Source organism: Rhizophagus irregularis, chromosome 14, assembly GCF_026210795.1.
Source record: "Rhizophagus irregularis chromosome 14, complete sequence".
Classification (NCBI taxonomy): Eukaryota; Fungi; Glomeromycota; class Glomeromycetes; order Glomerales; family Glomeraceae; genus Rhizophagus; species Rhizophagus irregularis.
Window position 1 is genome coordinate 724,309 of NC_089442.1, and position 20,731 is coordinate 745,039.

At 27.0% G+C, this 20,731-nt stretch overlaps 4 protein-coding genes across 4 annotated transcripts; 1 reads left to right on the top strand and 3 right to left on the bottom strand.

The window, feature by feature from the left end:
• Positions 1–3,049: 3,049 nt before the first annotated feature.
• Positions 3,050–4,668, bottom strand: OCT59_005861 (uncharacterized protein; the record flags this gene model as incomplete). Its single annotated transcript, XM_066140894.1, has 4 exons — positions 3,050–3,063; positions 3,175–3,479; positions 3,816–4,015; positions 4,090–4,668. 4 exons carry the CDS (start codon positions 4,666–4,668, stop codon positions 3,050–3,052), a joined length of 1,098 nt encoding a protein of 365 aa, XP_065997737.1.
• A 5,124-nt stretch (positions 4,669–9,792) lies between these two features.
• OCT59_005862 (uncharacterized protein) lies at positions 9,793–11,776 on the bottom strand (the record flags this gene model as incomplete). The annotated part of the gene is made up of 8 exons (XM_066140895.1): positions 9,793–9,909; positions 9,987–10,129; positions 10,201–10,475; positions 10,551–10,886; positions 10,953–11,047; positions 11,122–11,277; positions 11,369–11,452; positions 11,525–11,776. 8 exons carry the CDS (start codon positions 11,774–11,776, stop codon positions 9,793–9,795), a joined length of 1,458 nt encoding a protein of 485 aa, XP_065997738.1.
• Positions 11,777–13,907: 2,131 nt separating this feature from the next.
• On the top strand, positions 13,908–15,441 carry OCT59_005863 (uncharacterized protein; the record flags this gene model as incomplete). The annotated part of the gene is made up of 6 exons (XM_066140896.1): positions 13,908–13,926; positions 14,236–14,366; positions 14,444–14,595; positions 14,941–15,104; positions 15,176–15,295; positions 15,380–15,441. 6 exons carry the CDS (start codon positions 13,908–13,910, stop codon positions 15,439–15,441), a joined length of 648 nt encoding a protein of 215 aa, XP_065997739.1.
• A 659-nt stretch (positions 15,442–16,100) lies between these two features.
• OCT59_005864 (uncharacterized protein) lies at positions 16,101–17,305 on the bottom strand. Its single transcript, XM_025309112.2, has one exon. It carries the CDS (start codon positions 17,234–17,236, stop codon positions 16,283–16,285), a length of 954 nt encoding a protein of 317 aa, XP_025183954.2. The 5' UTR covers positions 17,237–17,305; the 3' UTR covers positions 16,101–16,282.
• Positions 17,306–20,731: the final 3,426 nt, after the last annotated feature.

Consider the following 20,731-nt stretch of genomic DNA (forward strand, 5'->3'; position numbering starts at 1 on the left):
TTAATCCGGATATAATAAATCTGTTTTAATTTCGGCCAGATTAATTATTAAATTTTAAATAAAACACGCAGAGGCATTGCAAAGCACCCTATTACGTCATTTACATAAGTTTTGATTAGTTATTTGTTTAATAATACTTTTTTTGCAACATTTCTAACAAACTGAAACGTTTTTTTTCTCACCATTAGACACGAATCCAGGCTGCTAAGTGGGGAAGGGAGGATTGGACGCAAACCCTTTAGACGCGAACCATGGGGAAGGAGTTGAGGAAGGAAATTTCTTATAATTAAGTAATGTTCCTAATAAAACATTTATTTCTTTTTGTAGAAGTACCATTAACACAAACACAAGGTAAATAGGAAAGGGTGAAAATTTTTAATTATTTTGAAGAAATGTTTTTAACGAAACATTTCTTTTTTCTTCTGTAGGAATACTGTTAAATGTTTAGCCGATCAAAAAATATTAAATTTGCAGGGTTGGGGGAAAATTGAATTATTATATAATAAAAAAATCATATTTGCAGAAATTTCATACGCACAAAAAGCATAATTGACCGGCATAATTCTGGCCAAATTATAAATTTGACCAGAATTATAATTTCCATTTAGGAAATTAAATGCAAAAAAGGATATGATCGGCATAGCCGTTGTTATAATTCTGGCCAAAATTATAATTTGGCCAGAATTACTGCCGATCAATAATAATCTTTGCTATGATAAACCGGATATAATAAAACCGAATATAATAAATCCGGATGAAACGAATCCGAAGCAACCAAATCTCTCCGGTTTTAAATCCGAACCGGGAGAATCCGGATTTAAATCCGAATGTCGAAGGTCGGATCCAAACTCGGTTTCAATAAATAAAATTGGTATCATTAGCTTAATCAAATTCGTATTACAAATTTAACGTGTGAAAAAAAATAAATTTTTAATTTCTTTCAGCACTATGAATTTTATCTGAATTATATTAGAAGTTTCAATTTTTGAAATCTTAGAAATGTAAATATTTTTGGCACTTGCACAAAATGTAATATGTATCAGTTCGTCGGAAATGTCACATGAGTTGACGATCATTAATAAATAAAGTTTGTGTAACCTATCATGCCAATCAATCTTTTAAGTAAATTAAGCTATATATATAATAAAAAAAAAAAAAAATTTACCGTTTATTCCTTATATGCTTTTCGACAATTTTTTAAAATTTTTTTTAGTTATTTTAATATTTAAAATAAAAATATTATCTAAACTTTACACACTTTTTTACCTACATGTCGATGATTGCACTTTTAAACGTACTTGAAAGCTCGTAAATACTACCCAGATATTTGTATTTCGTAGCTATTTTTCGTTTTACGTAAAAAAAAATTGACGTTTTGACTGCTGATTTTGTAAAAACTGCAAAATTTCGTTTTTGTATATATGATAACAAGGTAAAACATATATTAAATCAAGAATAACTTGTTTATTTAACTTTGTAAATATTATACAATAATAATACATGAATTTATTTGATTTAATTATTATTTATTAATACGATGATTCCACCAACCATATACCCTTTTCTTATCCCATTCAGCTCCAAGTAATTGAAGCGTCTCGTCATATATATGGCTTGGAATCTTTTCATAAGCCAACAGACGTTCCAGTATTTGCTCTTCATGCGCAAGTACTTTTCTTCGTCTTTTGGAAGTCTGGTTATTATGGTCATCAAAACGTAGCTAAAGTAGCAGATGTGTAGGAGATTAGGCATGATTTAAGTCCACACAAAGTATAATTTTAGCTTTTCTCGCTACTAATCACATCACTTTACCAATCGAAGAATTTGAAAATGGTGTTATTTATGAAAGGAGTGAATACAAGGAAAAACCAAAAAAATATGGAAAACATGGAAAACATGGAAAAGTCGGAAAACTTGGAAAATATGATGTCTAAAATATGAACTTGGAAACTTGGAAAATTCAGGAAATTAGGCAAATTTTGGAAATTTGGAAAATTTGGAAAATTTGGAAACTCGGTAAATTTGGAAAAAGGAAAAATGGATTCCGAAGATTATAAAGACAAACCAAAATATACTAAAACTAAATACTAGATTTTATTTTCTTTATTTTTTTAGTCAAAATGTTTTATAACGTTTATCCAATTGGTCAAATTATGTTTTTTTTTATTCAAGTATATATTGATAGCTTTTATCGAATTGAAGAGTTTAGTTACATCATTTAGAATTTTTAAATAAATCACAAAATTTTGTCAATTTTTAATGTGTCGTTAAATTTTTTTTTTTTTTACAATTATCTTTTGTGCCGTGAAATTGGATCTTTAAAAAATAACTTTCTATTTTTCTTTTACTTAGCTACAATTATGAGTAAATTTTATTATTAATATATATATATATATATACTGAAGTCAATAAAATTTTTGCTTTCAACTTTCAACTTTAAAAGGTCATCATAGTCTCGTTTTTTTCATTTAAACTTTGAAAATTTTAGTCGGCCTATAGAGAAAAGGATTACAAAATATTCGTGAGGAGTGAAAATCTCATAAAAAATGTGTTAAAAAGATATTCATATTGTTATTATTTATTAAAAAAATTATTAATTAATTTATTACAAGTAAATACGAAACTTTTAATAAATAAATATAAAGATATAAATAAATATGAAGATATAAATAAATATAGAGATATAAATATACAAATAAATTATAAAGATACAAATAAATGAAGGTTTCTAAGGTTTCTTAGATTTTTTTAATACTAAATAAATGTGATGTACTTTTTTTTTAACAAATAATTTTTTTTTTATAGAGGTTACCATAATTATATCGTAGATAATAAGAAATTCTGGCTGAAATCTAGATCGGACTGGGCCGGGTTTCAAATTATGGACTTGTTCAGTATTCCAATCTAGAAGACCGTTAAATTAGTTACACAGATTTGTTAAATTTAAATCATAAATAACTCCTTCAATCCCCAATTACAAAATACAAATACAAATAAAATAAATAATTACATAATAAGAATAAATATATTGATTTTACGTAATCTGAGCTTAATTACTTTTATCTATAATAAAAAATAGTTTAATTAAAATTAATAAATCAAAAAATCACACGCAAAATTTTGTTAGCATTATAAAATAAATTTAAATTATTATAGTATGTTATATATGTTTACCTGAATAATCTATTTCAGTATTATCAACATTTTTTGGTTCTGGAAGATTTTTAAAATCTAAAAGTTTACTTGTATAAACTGCTTGAGGATGTGTCACACATGATATACTAGTATCATTAGATATTAAAGGTAACTTTTTATTAATTTCATCTGCTTCTTTAGCTTGTTTATAAATTACAGAATTCGCTTTATCATCATCAATCCATAAATCATAAATTAAGTATCGTAATTCACTTGCATTAGGTCGTTTTAAAGGGTCAGCATCCCAACATCGATTAATAATGTCAAAAATTAATTGAGGAATTCTATAATTAGACTTTGGCCTCAAACCATTACAAATTTTCATTGCTAGGGATTCATCATGAGCTATATCATAATAAGGAGGGAAACCTGTACAAATTTCATATGCGATAATTCCATATGCATAAATATCACTTGCTTGAGTATATTCTTTTCCTCTTAAAACTTCTGGAGCTACATAAGGTAATACTCCATATATTTTTTTATTACTATTTTTAGGGGATTTGACATTTGCTGGTTGACATAATCCCAAATCAGTAATATAAGCATTATTATTAAAATTGCTTAATATATTCCCACAATGAAAATTCTGATGAATTAATCCTTTATTATGAATATACTGAAGATTAGTTGCAATAGTATGTAAACTATCCAACTTTTGAAACCAATTCAGTGAAGTGAAGTTGTTATTTAAATGTTGTCTTAAACTACCTTTTTTTAATTCCATTACCATCATAAAATTATTTGTTTTTGGATCTTTGGTAATGCCAAAACAACGAACTATGAAACTTGTATTATATAATAAAATGCTTGATTCAACCTTAAAAGAAAAAAATTATAAATATTATTTAACATTTATTTTAATAATACTAAAATATATAAAAAATATCTTACTTCTTTTAAAAAATCTGCTTTAATATTTTGTGAATTATGTAAGCACTTTAAAGCGACTTTTGTTTTGTCATCCCGGTCCCATTGATTATTGTAATAATTCCATATAGGACCATCTTTCCAAACTGCTTTAAAAGTAGTTCCAAATCCCCCTTTTGCTAAATATTCAACATCTTCAAATTTATCATATTCAATCCACTCTATGATATGATGTTTAACTTTAGCTTTTAATTGTGCTTTTTGAATAAATTTATCAACTTCATGATTTCCACTTGTCCAATTTTTGAAATTTTGTTTAAAATGTTGTGAATTACATGGCCAACAATATCGATAGTTAGTTTTAGGTTGATTACAATTATCACATAAACCATATTCTTTATAACGTTTTTTTAATTCTTTGTCTATTATTAGTTTATCAATTAACGATTCTTGTTCTTCAGTCAAAAAAAACCGATTTAAATCTTTTATTTGTTCAATTACATCATCACTTAGTTTATTATCAACTAACGATTTTTGTTCTTTAGTCAAACGATGACGATTAAAATCTTTTATTTTCTCAAATACAAGTTTAATTTTGTCCATTTCAATAAATAATTTATTTAAAAAAATATATTATTAATTCGTATAAAATAGTGGTGACAAACTAATAATTAGTTTAACGTCGAAAAATTTGAAGGGGGGGTGAGGGAATAATTTAAACAAATATGATATTTAAACATATTAAATTTTCGGAAGTTTTCGGTAAAATCGGAAATATTCGGTACACCCAATTTCAGAAAAGAGAGGGGGTGCTTTAAACATATGTGAACATATGTGTTTAAATAAATTAAATTATTTAATTATTTTAAAAATTTTCAAAAATAAAGGAGAACGTTAAACAAAAAATTAATTTGGAATGGAAATGATTTCAAGATCGACAATAAAATTATGAAAAAAAGACTAGTTAAAATACACAAAAATCTGATCGGCAATTAAATTGATTAAATGACGAAATTAATTAAAATTAATAAGAATTTTCTAACTATTAGGGGTGATGATCACCGGTGACTGAATTATGACGATCGACCAGCATTAAAAAAATATAGTGCCGGTAAAAATTGATAATTCTGGCCAACGGTGATGATCGTCCCCAGTGATATTTGAAGTAAAAATCAATTAATAAAATAGATGAATAATTACTAAAATATCGTTATAAATAATATGATTTAAACATTTCTCAACTGGCAAATCTATCATATTCAATCCATTCTCTAAATTTTACAAAATCATATTGTAATAATATATAAATTTTTTAATTATCACAAAAATTATTAATTTAAACGTTCTTTTAGAGCTGAATGTGTGTAAAACATCACATAATTGGTAATTCACAAATTAATCTTTTCCAAAGTGAGTATTAGCTTTCAAACTTTCAATTTTTAATATATTTTAATTCTTTATAATATTTCCGCTAGAATATGCAAACTCCATGAGATGAGGAATTTACCGGTGAAACTATTCTGTTTATTATAAGTTAAAATAATTTGATTGGCTGTCAGGGTCACGTATACGTTTGGTCAACCTGTGGATTTTTATTTTTTACTTAATAAATATTTTTTTTCAATTCTTACAGATCGGGAAATTTAATAAATAGCTTCAGATCAAAAACATCTTTCACTAATACAACTCATTAATAAAATAGATTAATACTAGGTAAATTAGATATATAAGTGTTGATTATAAATAAATATATACAATAAAAAAAGTAAATAAAAATATGAATAATAAAATCAACATAAAAAAAAAATTGAAAAATAAAAAATATATTTGTAAATCGAAAAAAAAACTAATTAAAATCAATTTTTTTTTTACTAAAAAATTTTTTTTTTTTTTAGTGTTCAGTGTCCGGATTACAACATTTGAGCGTTGGTTAAACCGAACTTCTAACTTGGAGGCGTAATATTAAATATTACGTGATCTAGTATAAAAGTATAAAAAGCGTAAACAATTGTTCACGCCAATCACTTTTGCCAAGAAAAAAATATGATACATGCGAAATTCCATACTAATACAATAATTGGACAAGTATCCAAAATTTTATTAATACAGATAAAAATAAATTTCATGTTTGACGATCTATACCTGTATATTTTACTACATTTCTCTTTCTATCTACTCAATATCATATTCGAACTTCGAAGGGAACGTATCTTTTTTAACTTATTTTTTGTATAGGTGGTACCGTGGTAGGGACTCCCATATTAGCCTTTTCTTAGGTGCTAGTCGCGATGATTTTTTTGTGGCGGTATTAAAGTGAATTTTGTGTGCTAATTTGTTGTTGTGTTGCGTTGTGAAACTATCTTGATAATTTCATAATTCAAGTGATATTTCTTCCATAGTAGGGTTTCGATCCTCGGGTTGGATCGCAGATTTGTTGAAAAAATTGGAAAATCGAAAAATGAATTATCAAACTAGCTTTTTTTATTCATTACACAATGTACTGCATGTATCGGCCATTGCCGCAGGTAACATTTATACAGTGATAAAAAATAAAATATGAAGTTCGGGACGCCCAATTTATCTGCAATTTGAACGTAGTTACATGTATTATAAAGTCATTGATTATAGGAGATCGAAACTTTAGAATTCTTGATCAACGAATTCTTTAATTTTTCGTATCCTTATGGAATAACAATTTCCGGGTCAATCTTTTTTGCCGATCACGATTAATGATGTTTTGATATCTTTATACTATGAGCCCCTTGCACTTCCAATCCAATTTGATGTTTTTGAAAAAAGGCATCAAGCTCTAGTCCATTCAAGAAAGGAGGATGATATTCAGTAATAGGTTCCTCATTAATAATTTCCTTAGCTGTCTGGATGCATCTGGTTTGGAATTTGCGATTTTTCTTAGCTCAACACTCTCAACATCATATCTAACATTCTCTCTCTATACTTCTCCAACTTCTCAAGCTCAGATGACATAATTAAGAATATTTTTATTCATTACGGGAATTATTAAATATTATACTACGAATGAATATAAAGAATTGCTTTATTAATACACACAAAGATAAATACAGAGTTCGGGACGGAGCCATAATACATGCAAATAAATACAAAGGATATGGTGACCATTGGCCAGCCGATACATGGCGAATTTTCTATGCTTAGAACTATCTACAGTTTTGATTTTTCTGCAAGATTACTCGATGACCTATGCCTTTTTATTACCCTTGGTTCCTCTCTACTTTGTGAAACTTCCACCGGCTTCATACAATATGGTACCCATTGAATTCCCTTTAAATAAAATAAATCTATTATTTTCAATCATCTATTAAGTTAAACTTTACCTATTTATTCAAAGTATTTTTTTTTTCATATAAAGTCGTTCGAATTTCTGATAGGGATGTGTTTCAGTCTGAGTAGAATGGTCTGAAACGGTTTGAAGACCGTTGTTCTCAGTCTTCGGTCCAAAAACATGAACATCGGCCTTATTACAATATTTAATTTAACATTATGAGGAAGACATCATTAAATGGATTATTTTTAAATTAATTAGGCAATTAAAGAAAATTTTTGATAAATAATAAGCAATACGTAACTAATAAGTAAGTACTCTGTACATATTCAACCTAGAATCAGTCTTTTGAATCAGTTCTAATTAAGGCTATTAAGAACGGTACGGATAGAGGCTTTGAGATCAGTTCAAGACTGATTTAAAGAGCAATCAAAGTTGGTTCGGTTAATCCAGGTTTAAAGTTTGGTCATTCCTAATTTCTAAATATATTAAAAGAAATGAAATCTATTCAAAATATGATCGCGATATTATCAGATATGAATCTGCGTGTGTCAAATGTGTCAAATGTGTCAAATTAGAAATAATCTTTAATAAAAAAATATGAAGAAATCATTCGAATTAGATAAATAAATTTGAATAAATGAAAAAAAAGATAATAAAATAAAGTATTTATTATTATTATTATTACTATTATAATTTCTTTATTAAACATAGAAGGAATAAGAAATAAGGATTAAAAAAAAATCTACTCTAAAAGAAAAAAAAGTGTGACTAATTACGACGCCTTAAGTCTCACATTACTGCCTTTATCCTTCCTTCTCTTTCACTAAATTTATGAGACGGTCCGTGTCTCATCTTTGACTTCTTTTACCTTCCCTCTTTTCTTCGCGTACTTTTTCCTTTTGGCTTGACCTCTAAGATTCTGTTGTCTTTGATTTCTTATGTTGTTAGTAGATTGTAATTGATATTTGATACCAACGTTTCGTTATGTGCCAACGGTACGTTCTGTTACGGAGATAAAAAATCCCTTGCGTAAATCTTTGTAGTTTGTAGGAACTCGAAATACCCTATTAATTGATTTTGAAGTTTCATTATCTTAAGGATTTGATCTTCAAGGAATGCAATTTTCGAGTATCATTGTACCTGCACGTCTCCCAAATCTTTTTCAGCTTTTTATATCAAACTTTGAGAAGGTCAACGAATAAAATACAATATCTTACTTATGATTGATCACCACCATACTATTCAATTCTATAATCAAGAACAAGAAATATTTTTAATTAGTAACATATTCTTGCTTTTTGTAGTATATTTAATCAAACTTACTATTCTATGATTACGAAATTCTTTGATTACCTCGTAAATATTGCAACTTCAAAGTCTTTATGTAATTATAATGTATAATACCATTAAAAACTGTAAAATCTCGTTGTTTATTTTTTTCCCTCACTGCAAGACGTAAAACTCTCCCGTAAATGATGACAAATTTAGATATAACTGCCATGAAAAAAAGGTATCAATTGATTATTATGAAATAAAGAAGGTGAAAGAATTTCAGACTGAAGTATTACCTAATAAAACGTGAAGTACGTTGTTAATTCTTTTAAATTGGGAAAATTTAAATAAAAAATTATTATAATCATGCCTAGTATACAATAGAACTTGATGGAAATTCGGTGAAAGTTTCTTGAATATATCGGTCTTTAAAAAAAAAATTCTAAGAAAAATAAATATATATTTACATGATAAGTTTCAATAGTCTCATTAACAATCACAAACCTTGATATAAATATTATCATAATCGTTTTATTCCTTTAACATAATATCATCCAGAATTCGTGATCTTATTGATTGAAAATATCATTTTTTTTTCTTGCCATTAACGTTAACCGTAAGTTTCATTTGAAATTATTATTGTACTATTTAATTGTCTTTTTTTTTTATAAATATAATTAACTAATAAAACTTGATCTATTGTCTAATGTTTACACAAGTCTTTCGAGAAGTGAGAAAAAAAAGATCGATCAATTATTTATTAGATCTATATATAGATGTTACACGATTTTTCTTAACAAATTAATTAGTCGAAACGCACTTTTATATTATTTTTAGAAATAATAAATATGATCTTGGATTATTCGGACACATGAATTTTTCACTATTTACAGCAACAATTTCTGCGACACCATCATTATCATTATTTCATTATTTAAAGTACCAACTAAATCACAATTTTAAAAAAAAAATCTTCCAAACTAGCTTAATTAAATGTTATTTTATTTCTTCTGATTTAAAGTTTAATTATAACAATTAAGAAATAGAAAAATTCACAAGTGTTTGCATCTACACTGATAAATCTATAGAAAGCATAATGTTATATTCAAATAATTCACTACCGTCACAAAACTCTCCTCCGATGTTCAACATCATGCTTTATTTAAATTTAGCCTTGGATCATTTTCAGCAACTAATCCACGACACTTTCCTTTTACGTTGTTTGAGAACAGATTTCTCACCGCTTGCTCGGTTTCAAGCAATTTGTTCTAAATAGAATAATAGATCCATAGGTATGAGTAAGCAAGCATTTATGATTATCGAAAAAAATAATAAATAGTTTTACCTCAAGTGATTTAAGAACACAGTAAGTATCCTCCAGCATGTTGCAATAATTTTTATTTAATGGTAGGGTACATTGATCAATCAATCCGAATCTGTACATACCATTTCCTCTCCAATCCATCGCATAAAAGTTTAGTTTTAATCCTGCGTTATCAAATATATAAAATTAATTAAAACCATCAGCCATTCCAGTATCTGCTATAAATAAAACATACCAACTTGGAGCCAACCATAGACGATGATATCCATACGTTGCTCGTCAAAAACATGCTTACACTTCATTAGTAAATCGTTGAGACTATCTCGCATGACGATCATAAGTGCTACTTTATCAAGAAATCGTTTTTCTTCATGGGCTGTAGGAACAACAATAGGTTGTAGTCCTCCGACGACCTTTCCATAAATCGCTTCAAATTTATTTGATGTTCTAATTAAAATACTTCTCATATCGACTCTTTGTGTATTTAATGAATCCACTTTGATCTCTCCCCTACATATAAAAAAGTATCAATACCGAACATCGCTAACCCGTAAACTAATACAACAAATTTATTTACTTACTTACCAAACATTTTGAATATGATCAGATGTAAAGATACCACGAAATAAAGGGAAAATTAAACTCATCTTTAATTCTTCTTCCGTTAATATACCCTTTGTATTTATTTTTATATATTGAATAGCATTGTCCAACTTTTTTAATGTTTCATAATTTTCATCAATTTCATAGATTCTTTTACAACCATTATCGAAGTATTCCTGGACACTTTCCTCTGCCGGCACGGATTCCCATTTAATACTGTTTGCAAAATCCTGGGCCAATTCTTTTATATCCTTATCTGTGAAATCTGTACCATTCAAGGTTTCATTTGTAAGGTCTAAAATTCCCCAATAAGCAGGCCTATAGGAAAAAAAATATTTTTAAATTATATAAATTGGACTAATTTTACGATCAAGCTAAACTTACGTCATGAATTTACAAGATTTAGAGACTTTAGCTTGGTAATTATGGAAAGTTTCAAAAACATCTACACCAGAAGAGAGTAAATAATCAAAAGAATCCTAATTTAAAGATAATATAATGAGTTTGTTGAATAATATTAATATGTATTTACAATTACTGTCTTAAAATTTACCTTATAAAAATTAAACCCTTTTGATGATGGCAACATAATTTCTTCTTTAAGAGTCATTTCGTTCATTATTGTATCTTTGTAGGGCTCATCAAATGTTGATTCGAAACCATCCATTGATTTATCATTTAAATAATCGTTATCATGTTTTACTGCACCCTATTATAGAGAATATAATTCATGAATTATTTTATACATTAGTGAGCTGTACAAAGTTCATCAACAAGAATATGTAATATTATTAACAAACCTTATATGATTCTCTATATCTTTCATTATTAATTCTTTCATATTGTATTTTTAGTTCTCGAATAAGTTCTTTAGTCTCAGGAAGCTAATTAATATTAAATTCTGTGAGCAAGATAATAATTAACATTTTAACAACTTATTATCTTTTGACGTTTACCTCTTTATCGATTATAAGTTTCCCAGCACATTCGCGAAAATACGAAGCGATTACCATATTTTCATGTATCCACTTCAACGAATCATAAAAATCGTCCAAACACGTCTTATATTGTGGTAAAATACGCATATTTTTACAAATCCAATCGATATAATTGCTTAAACTCCAAAAACTCTCGTCGACAGCGTAAAAATAAGGAAAAGAGACAGGGGGATGCTGTGGTTTAGTTTCTACATTAAAACAACTTTGCATATCGAAAAGTTCGTGTTAATAAAAAATTCGAAGTGAGAAGATTGTTGATCGTAAGGAAAAAAACTATTATGTAAACGCGACATTCGCGACAATTTATTTGGCGGATCACATGAAAATATTATATCACGTGATCCAACGAATAAATGTAATGAAAATTTTTTTTTGATACAGAAACTTCTAACCTTATATAGATTTGAAGAATATTTTACTATATTTGTAAAACAAATTATTTTTTTTCAGTAAAAGTAATTGTCATATTTAATTCATTATTTGTTATCATTAGAATTACGTATATTGCAAGCATTTATCACATGTTAGAACAGACGAATTAATCCTATTACTACTTAATTTATGGTCTTAAACGTTACTTATTTTTCATCATTATTATCTTAAAGAATCTCCTTCATCGATATTTGTTGTTATATACAAAATCATCAAAATAAAATTCGCGCTAAATCATGTGTGATTGATAATCATCAGTCGTCTCTAGTCACTCTAGATTGTTTCAATAGAGAAAGAAGCACAACCATGTGTTTACTCAACACTCATAAATAAAAAAAGCAAATTTAGACGCACTAACATCTGAATAAATTATACAGTAGTTGTATATAAACATAAAAAAAATTATCAAATACCAATTCTCGAAATTGTGCTAGATTTCATTCGTTTACGCAACAAGTTCCATTTGGATTTAAATGATCTAATAATTTTAATAATATTCGAAAAATTTAATGAATTATTATATAACAGATAATGTTTAAAAGTTTTATTCCGAATTTATTAATTAGTGAAAAAAAAAAATAAATATCAGTTTGTTTTATATTAAATTTTTTGAATATAAAGATAAGATTTTTTAAAAAATTTTTTGATAATACTAACAAGTTAATATCATCTTTATTACTAATATCATCTGTTTTATAATTTAATAAATTTATTTTTTAAATTTTTTTTTGTGTTCATGAGGATATTTAAATGTCGGGATAGAGATTTTGAATTTTCAGGATTAAGAATTGGATCGGGATTCTGATCGTCGGGATTTCATACTTTTTTACAGGGGTTTCTTTTGACATAAATAGCCTCTTTATATTATTGCTAATTAAGGAAATTTTGGATGTATTGTTTTTCTGTAAGATCATTGAAATGTACAGACGTATTCCAAAATTATGTAATGCAATTAATCAATATTTCAATGGGATAACGTTGAAAGGTCTCCGACTTTTAAAACGTTTCACCGATAATCATTTCACTAAAAGGATCAATTTTACCGACAGTTATAAAATCTTAATCCACTTATCCTAACCTTATTCTAACTCTAATCCTATTCCCTTACCCAAACCTAGCACTAATCCTAAATGGTGAAATGATCGTCGGCGAAACATTTGTCTTCGAAATTACCCTATCGGTGAAACGTTTTTTGGTGAGATAATAGATAATTGTCGGTGAAATGATTATCGGAGAAATGACTGCGATCTCGTGATGAAATAAATAAACAAATTCCACATATTTTGTAAAAGAAAAACACGACATGATATTTTACAATTTAATATCATACGATAATTACGATATACCAAATTACTGTCTCATACCTTACGAATACTACTAAAAAATACAGTATTCACTCATAAATTGAGAAAAAAACGTAATTTTGTTAATTACAGTATTTTATGATAAACGAAAAATTTAATTAATTATGTTGGTCACCAAAAATTTAAGACACTAGATGACAAATGCTTACCTTCAAGTACTTGGGAATCAATTAAAATATCTATTTTAATTTGGTCTTGCAAAAACGTCTTAAAAATTAATTTTACAACATTAAACCTACACCCCCCTAATTTTATTTTTAATACTCGGAACAAAAGTGTATACTCGTTTATCCTTATTTGTTTGTTTGTTTATTTATTTATATGCGAAAAAATAATTTTCAAGACATGGCTTATTTGTGTAATGAAGCGTTTTTTTTTAAACTTTTGAATGCACAAATTTATTAAGAATAATTTAGTGAAACAAATATTATTATTGATTAAATATAATACGATAATGTTTTTTAAAAAAATTCAGTCGAGTTGCATTAAATAATAAAGTGACTGAAAAATAAATTATTAAGAATTTTTTTTTTTTTAAAAAAAAAATGTCTTTATGTTCTGATTGTAAAAAACCAAATACTAGAATATTTTAGTGTCAAAATTGTAACTCAAAACGATTTCAAGAAAATTTCGATAATTGGACCAGCGGAAATGAATTAATAGACAAATTTATACAAGATGCTCAATTAAAAGCAAGAAATTATAATGAAGTTATAGAATGGATTCCTTATGATCGTTTAAGAAATATATTATTTCTCGCTAGTGGTGGTTTCAGTACCGTTTATAAGGCTATTTGGTTGGATGGATATATTGAAAAATGGAATAATGAAAGGAAACAATGGTGTAGACATATTAATTCAATAAATGATGAAGATTGTAAGAATTCAAAAGCTAAAGATGTTAAATCACCACTTAGTGGTAATGAAAATAGGTTCGGTAAAATAAACGTAGTACTAAAAAGTTTAAATAATTCCAAGAATATTAATCCCACTTTTTTAGAAGAGGTAACGTTAATTTTATTGTAATTCGTTAATTATATTGTCTATTATCTTATTTTATTTTTATATTATAATTTATTTAGTGGGAAAATTATTTAAAATTTGTATATTCGGCTGGAAATGATAGAATACTTTCGGTTCAATTATATGGAATATCCGAAAACGTTAAATTATATGGTCGTATTAAACGAGGTGAAACTCGGAAATTTAATAGACAATTTAATGATAAAAAAATGTAACCCAAATGATAAATATGGTAATTTTATATTACTTAGCATAAATGTAATTTATTTCACGGTGATCTTCATAGTGGTAACTTGTTATTATCTACTGATATGCACGCTCATATAAGTGATTTGGGTTTAAGTCGACCAGCTGATAAACCTTCTAAATCTGGTGATGTTTATGGTGTAATTCCTTATATCACTCCTGAAGTTTTAAATGGTGGACCTTATACAAAATCTTCCGATATATATTCTTTTGGTATAATCATGTGGGAAATGACTTCTGGCGTTCCTGCTTTTAGTAATGTTCCTCACGATTTTGATCTTATCTTGAATATTTGTTGTCATGAATTAAGACCAAGGATCGTTGGAGGTACAGAAGTTGAATACATAGAATTGATGAAAAGATGTTGGGATCAAGATCCTGAAAAAAGACCATCATCTTTAGAATTAATTGATTATTTTAGAACATGGAAGAATGAATATAGATTTAATTGGCACGAAAGAGTACCCGTCCCAGGTAATAAATAAGCAAATAGTGAAAACATATTAAAAAAATTTTACTGACTTATTGTTTTTTTTCGTCAATAGAAAATACATCTCTTCAATATCATCCAAAGTCTTGTTACACGAGCAGATTAATTAATTGCTCCGAATTAAATAAAATACCGTCTAAAACGAAAAATGGTCATAGCAGAATGCCTAGTCATGGTAACAATTATATACAGTACCGATAATTTTTTCTTTTTTTTTGCATTATATTTACTGATTTTTCGTATTTTTTTAAAAAAATAGCTGATTGTCAACTTACCCAGGATATTCTTGAAAGCCTTCAAGATGAATATTTACGAGATTGAAATGATTTTCTATAATTGGAGATACTATATTTTATAATATACCTATCGCAGTCAGGGCGCAGCAGTTGTTATTTTTTGTACTGCGGGATATTCGATACCCGAAAGTGGGCATCCTATAATAATAACAATATGAATGAAATCAAGATGATAATTTTCATGTTTATAAATTTTATTGCGCAATTTTGTGTTAATATATTACATTTTATATATATATATATTTATAAAAAATTAAATCATTTAAATCATTAAGGAATTTAATTTGTTTTAACGGATTTTTAAGAATCTTTTTATGCATACATATTTATATGCCAAAAATGACTTTGGAATTCAGATTATTAAATAAATACATTAATCCCCTGTCGCACTAAGTGTCACTCATGATCACCTTCATACTAATTTTTAAAAATTGCGAGTGATTAGCTGAGTTTATAAATGACCGGGAATCTTCGTTTAGTTATTTCCCGGTCTTATATAGATAGCCGGGAAATTACTAATTTTAGTTTAAAATAGTTAAAATAGTTAATATTTAACAAGATATATTATTATGTTCTGTATCCGATAATTTGATAATTTTGACATCTCACTACAAACTACGTGGTACGATAACGTTGCACTTCATGGTTTTTACTTTGGTCGATTAATCAATCAAATTCCCTATTGTAATATGACACTCAAAAGATCAATATTTTATAAATTTATTTCAGTTTTGTTTTATACATACAATAAATTGTCTTAAATTTTTTACAATTTTTTTACTATAATGACCTAATATACCCCCTATTAAGATAAAAGAACACAATAAATATTCGACATTATTATGTCTTTAATAATTTTATTAGCATTATAAACTGCCAATTCTTTTTATGCACAATCCATATGGTCTAATATCATCATCTTCTGGTACTAGCCAAGTATTATTATACTTACTTAATCTTACAGGGTTAATTCTATTCTGAAAAACAACCTTCCATCTAGCATTCTGGCGCTCAAATTGTGTAGCAAATCTTTCGGCAATACTGATTTCAGGGGTTGAATATATTCCCGTCCCATATGAAAAGCGTACTCCTCTTTCATTTCGATAACCCTCTCTCGCAATTTGTTCTGCATTGTCTACATCAGTCCCATGATAAGAAACTGGCCATTCACGAGAACTAGTACCAACACTTCCCAACCATATTGCATCAGATCCATACCTTCTGGCAACATTAAGAGCAAATCTTTTCCATCCATAAGGTCGTCTGTATAATTCCATTCCACGAAGGAAAGTTTCTCCATTATCACTTATATTTGTAAAGTCACGATCATATGATGGATCTAATAAATCAGGCCTTATAACATAAAAATCATGGCCTCCAACGACTTTAGACAAGACTTGTATTGTACAACCTTTCTGAATATTGTAAGATGTTAGAGTTTTATCGTCATTCAGTTGTTTACCATTAAATATAAGACGTATCATCTTAATAACTGTTCCAAACTTTGCACAAATGACGTTTTTAAACTCAAGAACGGTGATACTTGTATCAACAAACATTGATTGACTATTCCCAGCGAGAGATTCGAAAGGTTTGACGAAAATTTGAATTAGTTTGTTATTATCAGAAAAAGTTACATCTTTAGGAGGATCAATATCTTTGATTTTAATTCGTATTAAAGATTTTTTATAAATAGTATCAAGATCTAAGATTTGAGCGGGATCAATTTTTAAACCATCAGCTTTGCATTCATCATACGTTTTTACGGGACATTTAATTATAGACGAAATCGCTGAGGCAACAAGTGATAATTGAGACATTTAATTTTTTCTAGTTAATTTACTAAATTTAGCTCCCATAAGTTTATCTGCTATTTTCGAAATTATTTTATGAAAAAAAAAGAATTTTTTTACGTTATTTATATCTTTTAAACAATTAATTACTAACCGTTTTTATTACACCATATTTTTTGATGCGATGATCTGCATCAACAAAATACGTCATGAGTACTTGAATATAAAAAATACATATAAATAGAAACAATAATAAAAAATTTAATATTGTGCTCAGCAGTGTCAATACTCAATACAATCACTTGATCCAAACCTAAAGAGGAAAATTTATTCAAATATTACAAAAATTAGTATCATCTTTACCCGAAACCTATAATTTTAGACAATATATTTAAAACATCAAAACAATATTGTATTCATTTCATTTTTATCACAATATCATATGAAGATATCAATCGGTATCATTGTCCGAAGCGTATGCGTAGGACACTTCCATTCTACTCCAAACCATGTGTTGTCTGTCTGCACGCGTGTATGACCAATAAAATCTTAGGATCAGGTGTAATCTTAAATTTGTTTACATGTATAACATTTTTTGTTTATGTCCCCTGATTTAAAATTTCTTAAAAATTTTTATGTCCCTCAGTCCCTGATTTAAAACTTCTTAATATTTCTTAAAAGTTTTTTACGCCATTCAAAAAATAACCAATAAATTTTTTAATTTCTTATAATTTTTTACATGTTTTTTATGTTTTTTAATTTGTATTTGTTTTTTTTTAAAATAAAATTAAAATAACTGAAAATAAATAAAAAATAAAAAAATAAAACAATTGATTTCATAAATAACACTGAATTTTTGATCGTTGTGTTGTTGATTTCTTATTATGAGCATGTGATTTATGACGCTTCGGACGCATCAACGGTTACCGTTTCCTAGTATAATCATATTTTCTTTCAAAAATATAATGTATATAATTTATTTTATCATGTGTTGCTCCGATATTATTCGAAAAAAAATATCACGTTCATTTTACGCATTATAAACGCAATCACGTCTCTTCAATAATTTTATGTATTTTTAATTTTTAATAAACTAAATAAAATTATCTAAGAACGAACAATCTGCAGAGTTTTCACAAGTTTCATTTCAAATCTTAAAAGCTTCAAAATTAAACATAACACAAACATTACATATTGTATATCTGATATCAAATATAATGTACTATTATTATTAAGAACAAATAATATTTCTAAGAGCAATTTATTTTAACCAAAAACCAAGGACAATCAAATTAAAAAGAGTAATTTTTTACATTTTAGGATTGATGTTACAAAGATCTAGTCGACACATTTATCTATTGTCTTACGATTTACAAAATCAAACTCAAAAACATGGCCGAAATTATTTGGTAATTCTTGCCAAATTTGTAGTACCCGTCATAATTATAAATATGTTACATAACTTCATAATGCGGGGCTGGCAGACAATTTCGGCCTGAATTTCGACTTTGGTAGAGTTTCAGTTTCGGGATTGACTGGCCGATACCGTTATGCCAAAATTACTGAGTTTCGGCCAGATGAACATTAAAAATCGCGTAACTATACGATATACTAATACAGTTTCAGATTCCAGAATTGCCAATTGTTTAGTAGGATAATTATTCCTCAGTACAGGTCATTCCTTTATACCCTAATAATAATTGGCAAAACCTTATTTTGATTACAATTTTTGCAATATCGAACAATGACAATACAAATACAGTATACAATTAATTTCATAGTATAATGTAAACTTGGTATATCAAAGTTGCAGTTTAGGGCCAATATTTCGATATCTTAAAAATGAAATAAATAAAATAAAAATAACAAGAGTCCATCATTCATGGGGAGCTGTGAAATTTATAATAAGGAAAAAATGCTGTTTCAGCATTTTATATTAATTTATGAAAAAAATTGCTGAAATGATATTTTTTTCATATTAACCTAAGAAAAAAATGCCGAAATGGCATTTTCGTATCAATTATTGAAAAAAATGCATTTTCAGCATTTTTTTTCATATTGATTTATGAAAAAGTGCTGTTTCAGCATTTTCATATCAATTTATGAAAAAACTACCGAAACAACATTTTTTTTATCTATATAACTAAAAAAATCAATGTCATGTTTAGACTACCCTCTGTATAAATAATTGTGAATTGTGTAATGTGCGGTCTGTCTGCTCCTGATCTATTCTGTAATAATATAGGTTTTTTATTTCTTTTAGCTCTCTATATTATAGTTAAAAATAATTAATTAGTGAATGCTGATTATGTCCACAGTTGATTACTAATCTATTATAAAAAATATTGTATTCTTTTTGGTTAGATTGATAGTCCGGGAGGTTGACCAGCAGTTGGGTTGAAATATTCGGTTACTAATATTTATTCTTTTTATCTAAATAGTTTTTAAAAACCGATTTTAGTTTATTCCTTTATTTATTTTAATTAATATATTAAAAAATACCATTAAATTCTAAGAATTTTATTTTTTTAGTATTTTTAGTATTTTTACTTCAAATCACCGAGGGTGATCGTCACTGTTGGCCAGAATTATCAATTTTTACCGGCACTATATTTTTTTAATGCTGGTCGGTCATCATAATTTCAGTCACCGGTGATCATCACCCAATGATAGTTAGAAAAATTCTTTTAGTATTTTTCTATATTACTGAATTTTTTTCTATTTTAGTTTTAGTAATGTTTTTTCTTTAATTGATAATAATTTCTTTTAGTAATTTTCTGATATTCTTTTTCTTTTTAGTTTTAGTAATTTTTATAGATATTTTTTTTTATTCCCGATAATAATAGACCGCAGGGACGTTTTTTGTTACAGCTTTGGTAAATTTTTTTTTTGATGATAATTTTTTTCCGATCATATTGTATCTCCCCGATAACAATATGCCTTTCTTTCATCTATTTTTTATTTTTTATTTTTACAATGGATTGGAATTTGTTTTCATTTAATAATTTTTATTTTATTTTTTTTTTTTAACAATAGATCATTCAGTAATTATTTTTTTTTTCATTAGAAATATTTTTTTATTTTTTAAAAAAAAATTTTCCAACAATAGATCGGACTTTGCCCTTTCTTTATGTTCAGTAACTGACATTTACTAATATTAATTGGTAATAGTTAGTTCCAGTTATAAAAAAAATTTACTTTTTTTTTTGCTTCCTGGTAACTAACACTTAAGTAATAGTTCTATCAATTTTTTAGTAATAACAATAGGCTTTGGTGATAGGGATTGGAACCGGTTAATGTTAACCGGTTAATTAACCGGTTAAGACGGTTAACCGGTTAAAGGATTTTGAAAATCGGTTAACCGGTTAAAACTATATTTACCATAATTCTAGTCAGATTTATATAATGCGGCCCAGAGACATGTAAATTGCGGCCACGTGTTCCTAAACTTGAAGTTTTAATGCCGAATTTTTTTCTATTTATTTATAATAATTTTAGTGATACATAGTCTTCCTTATAACT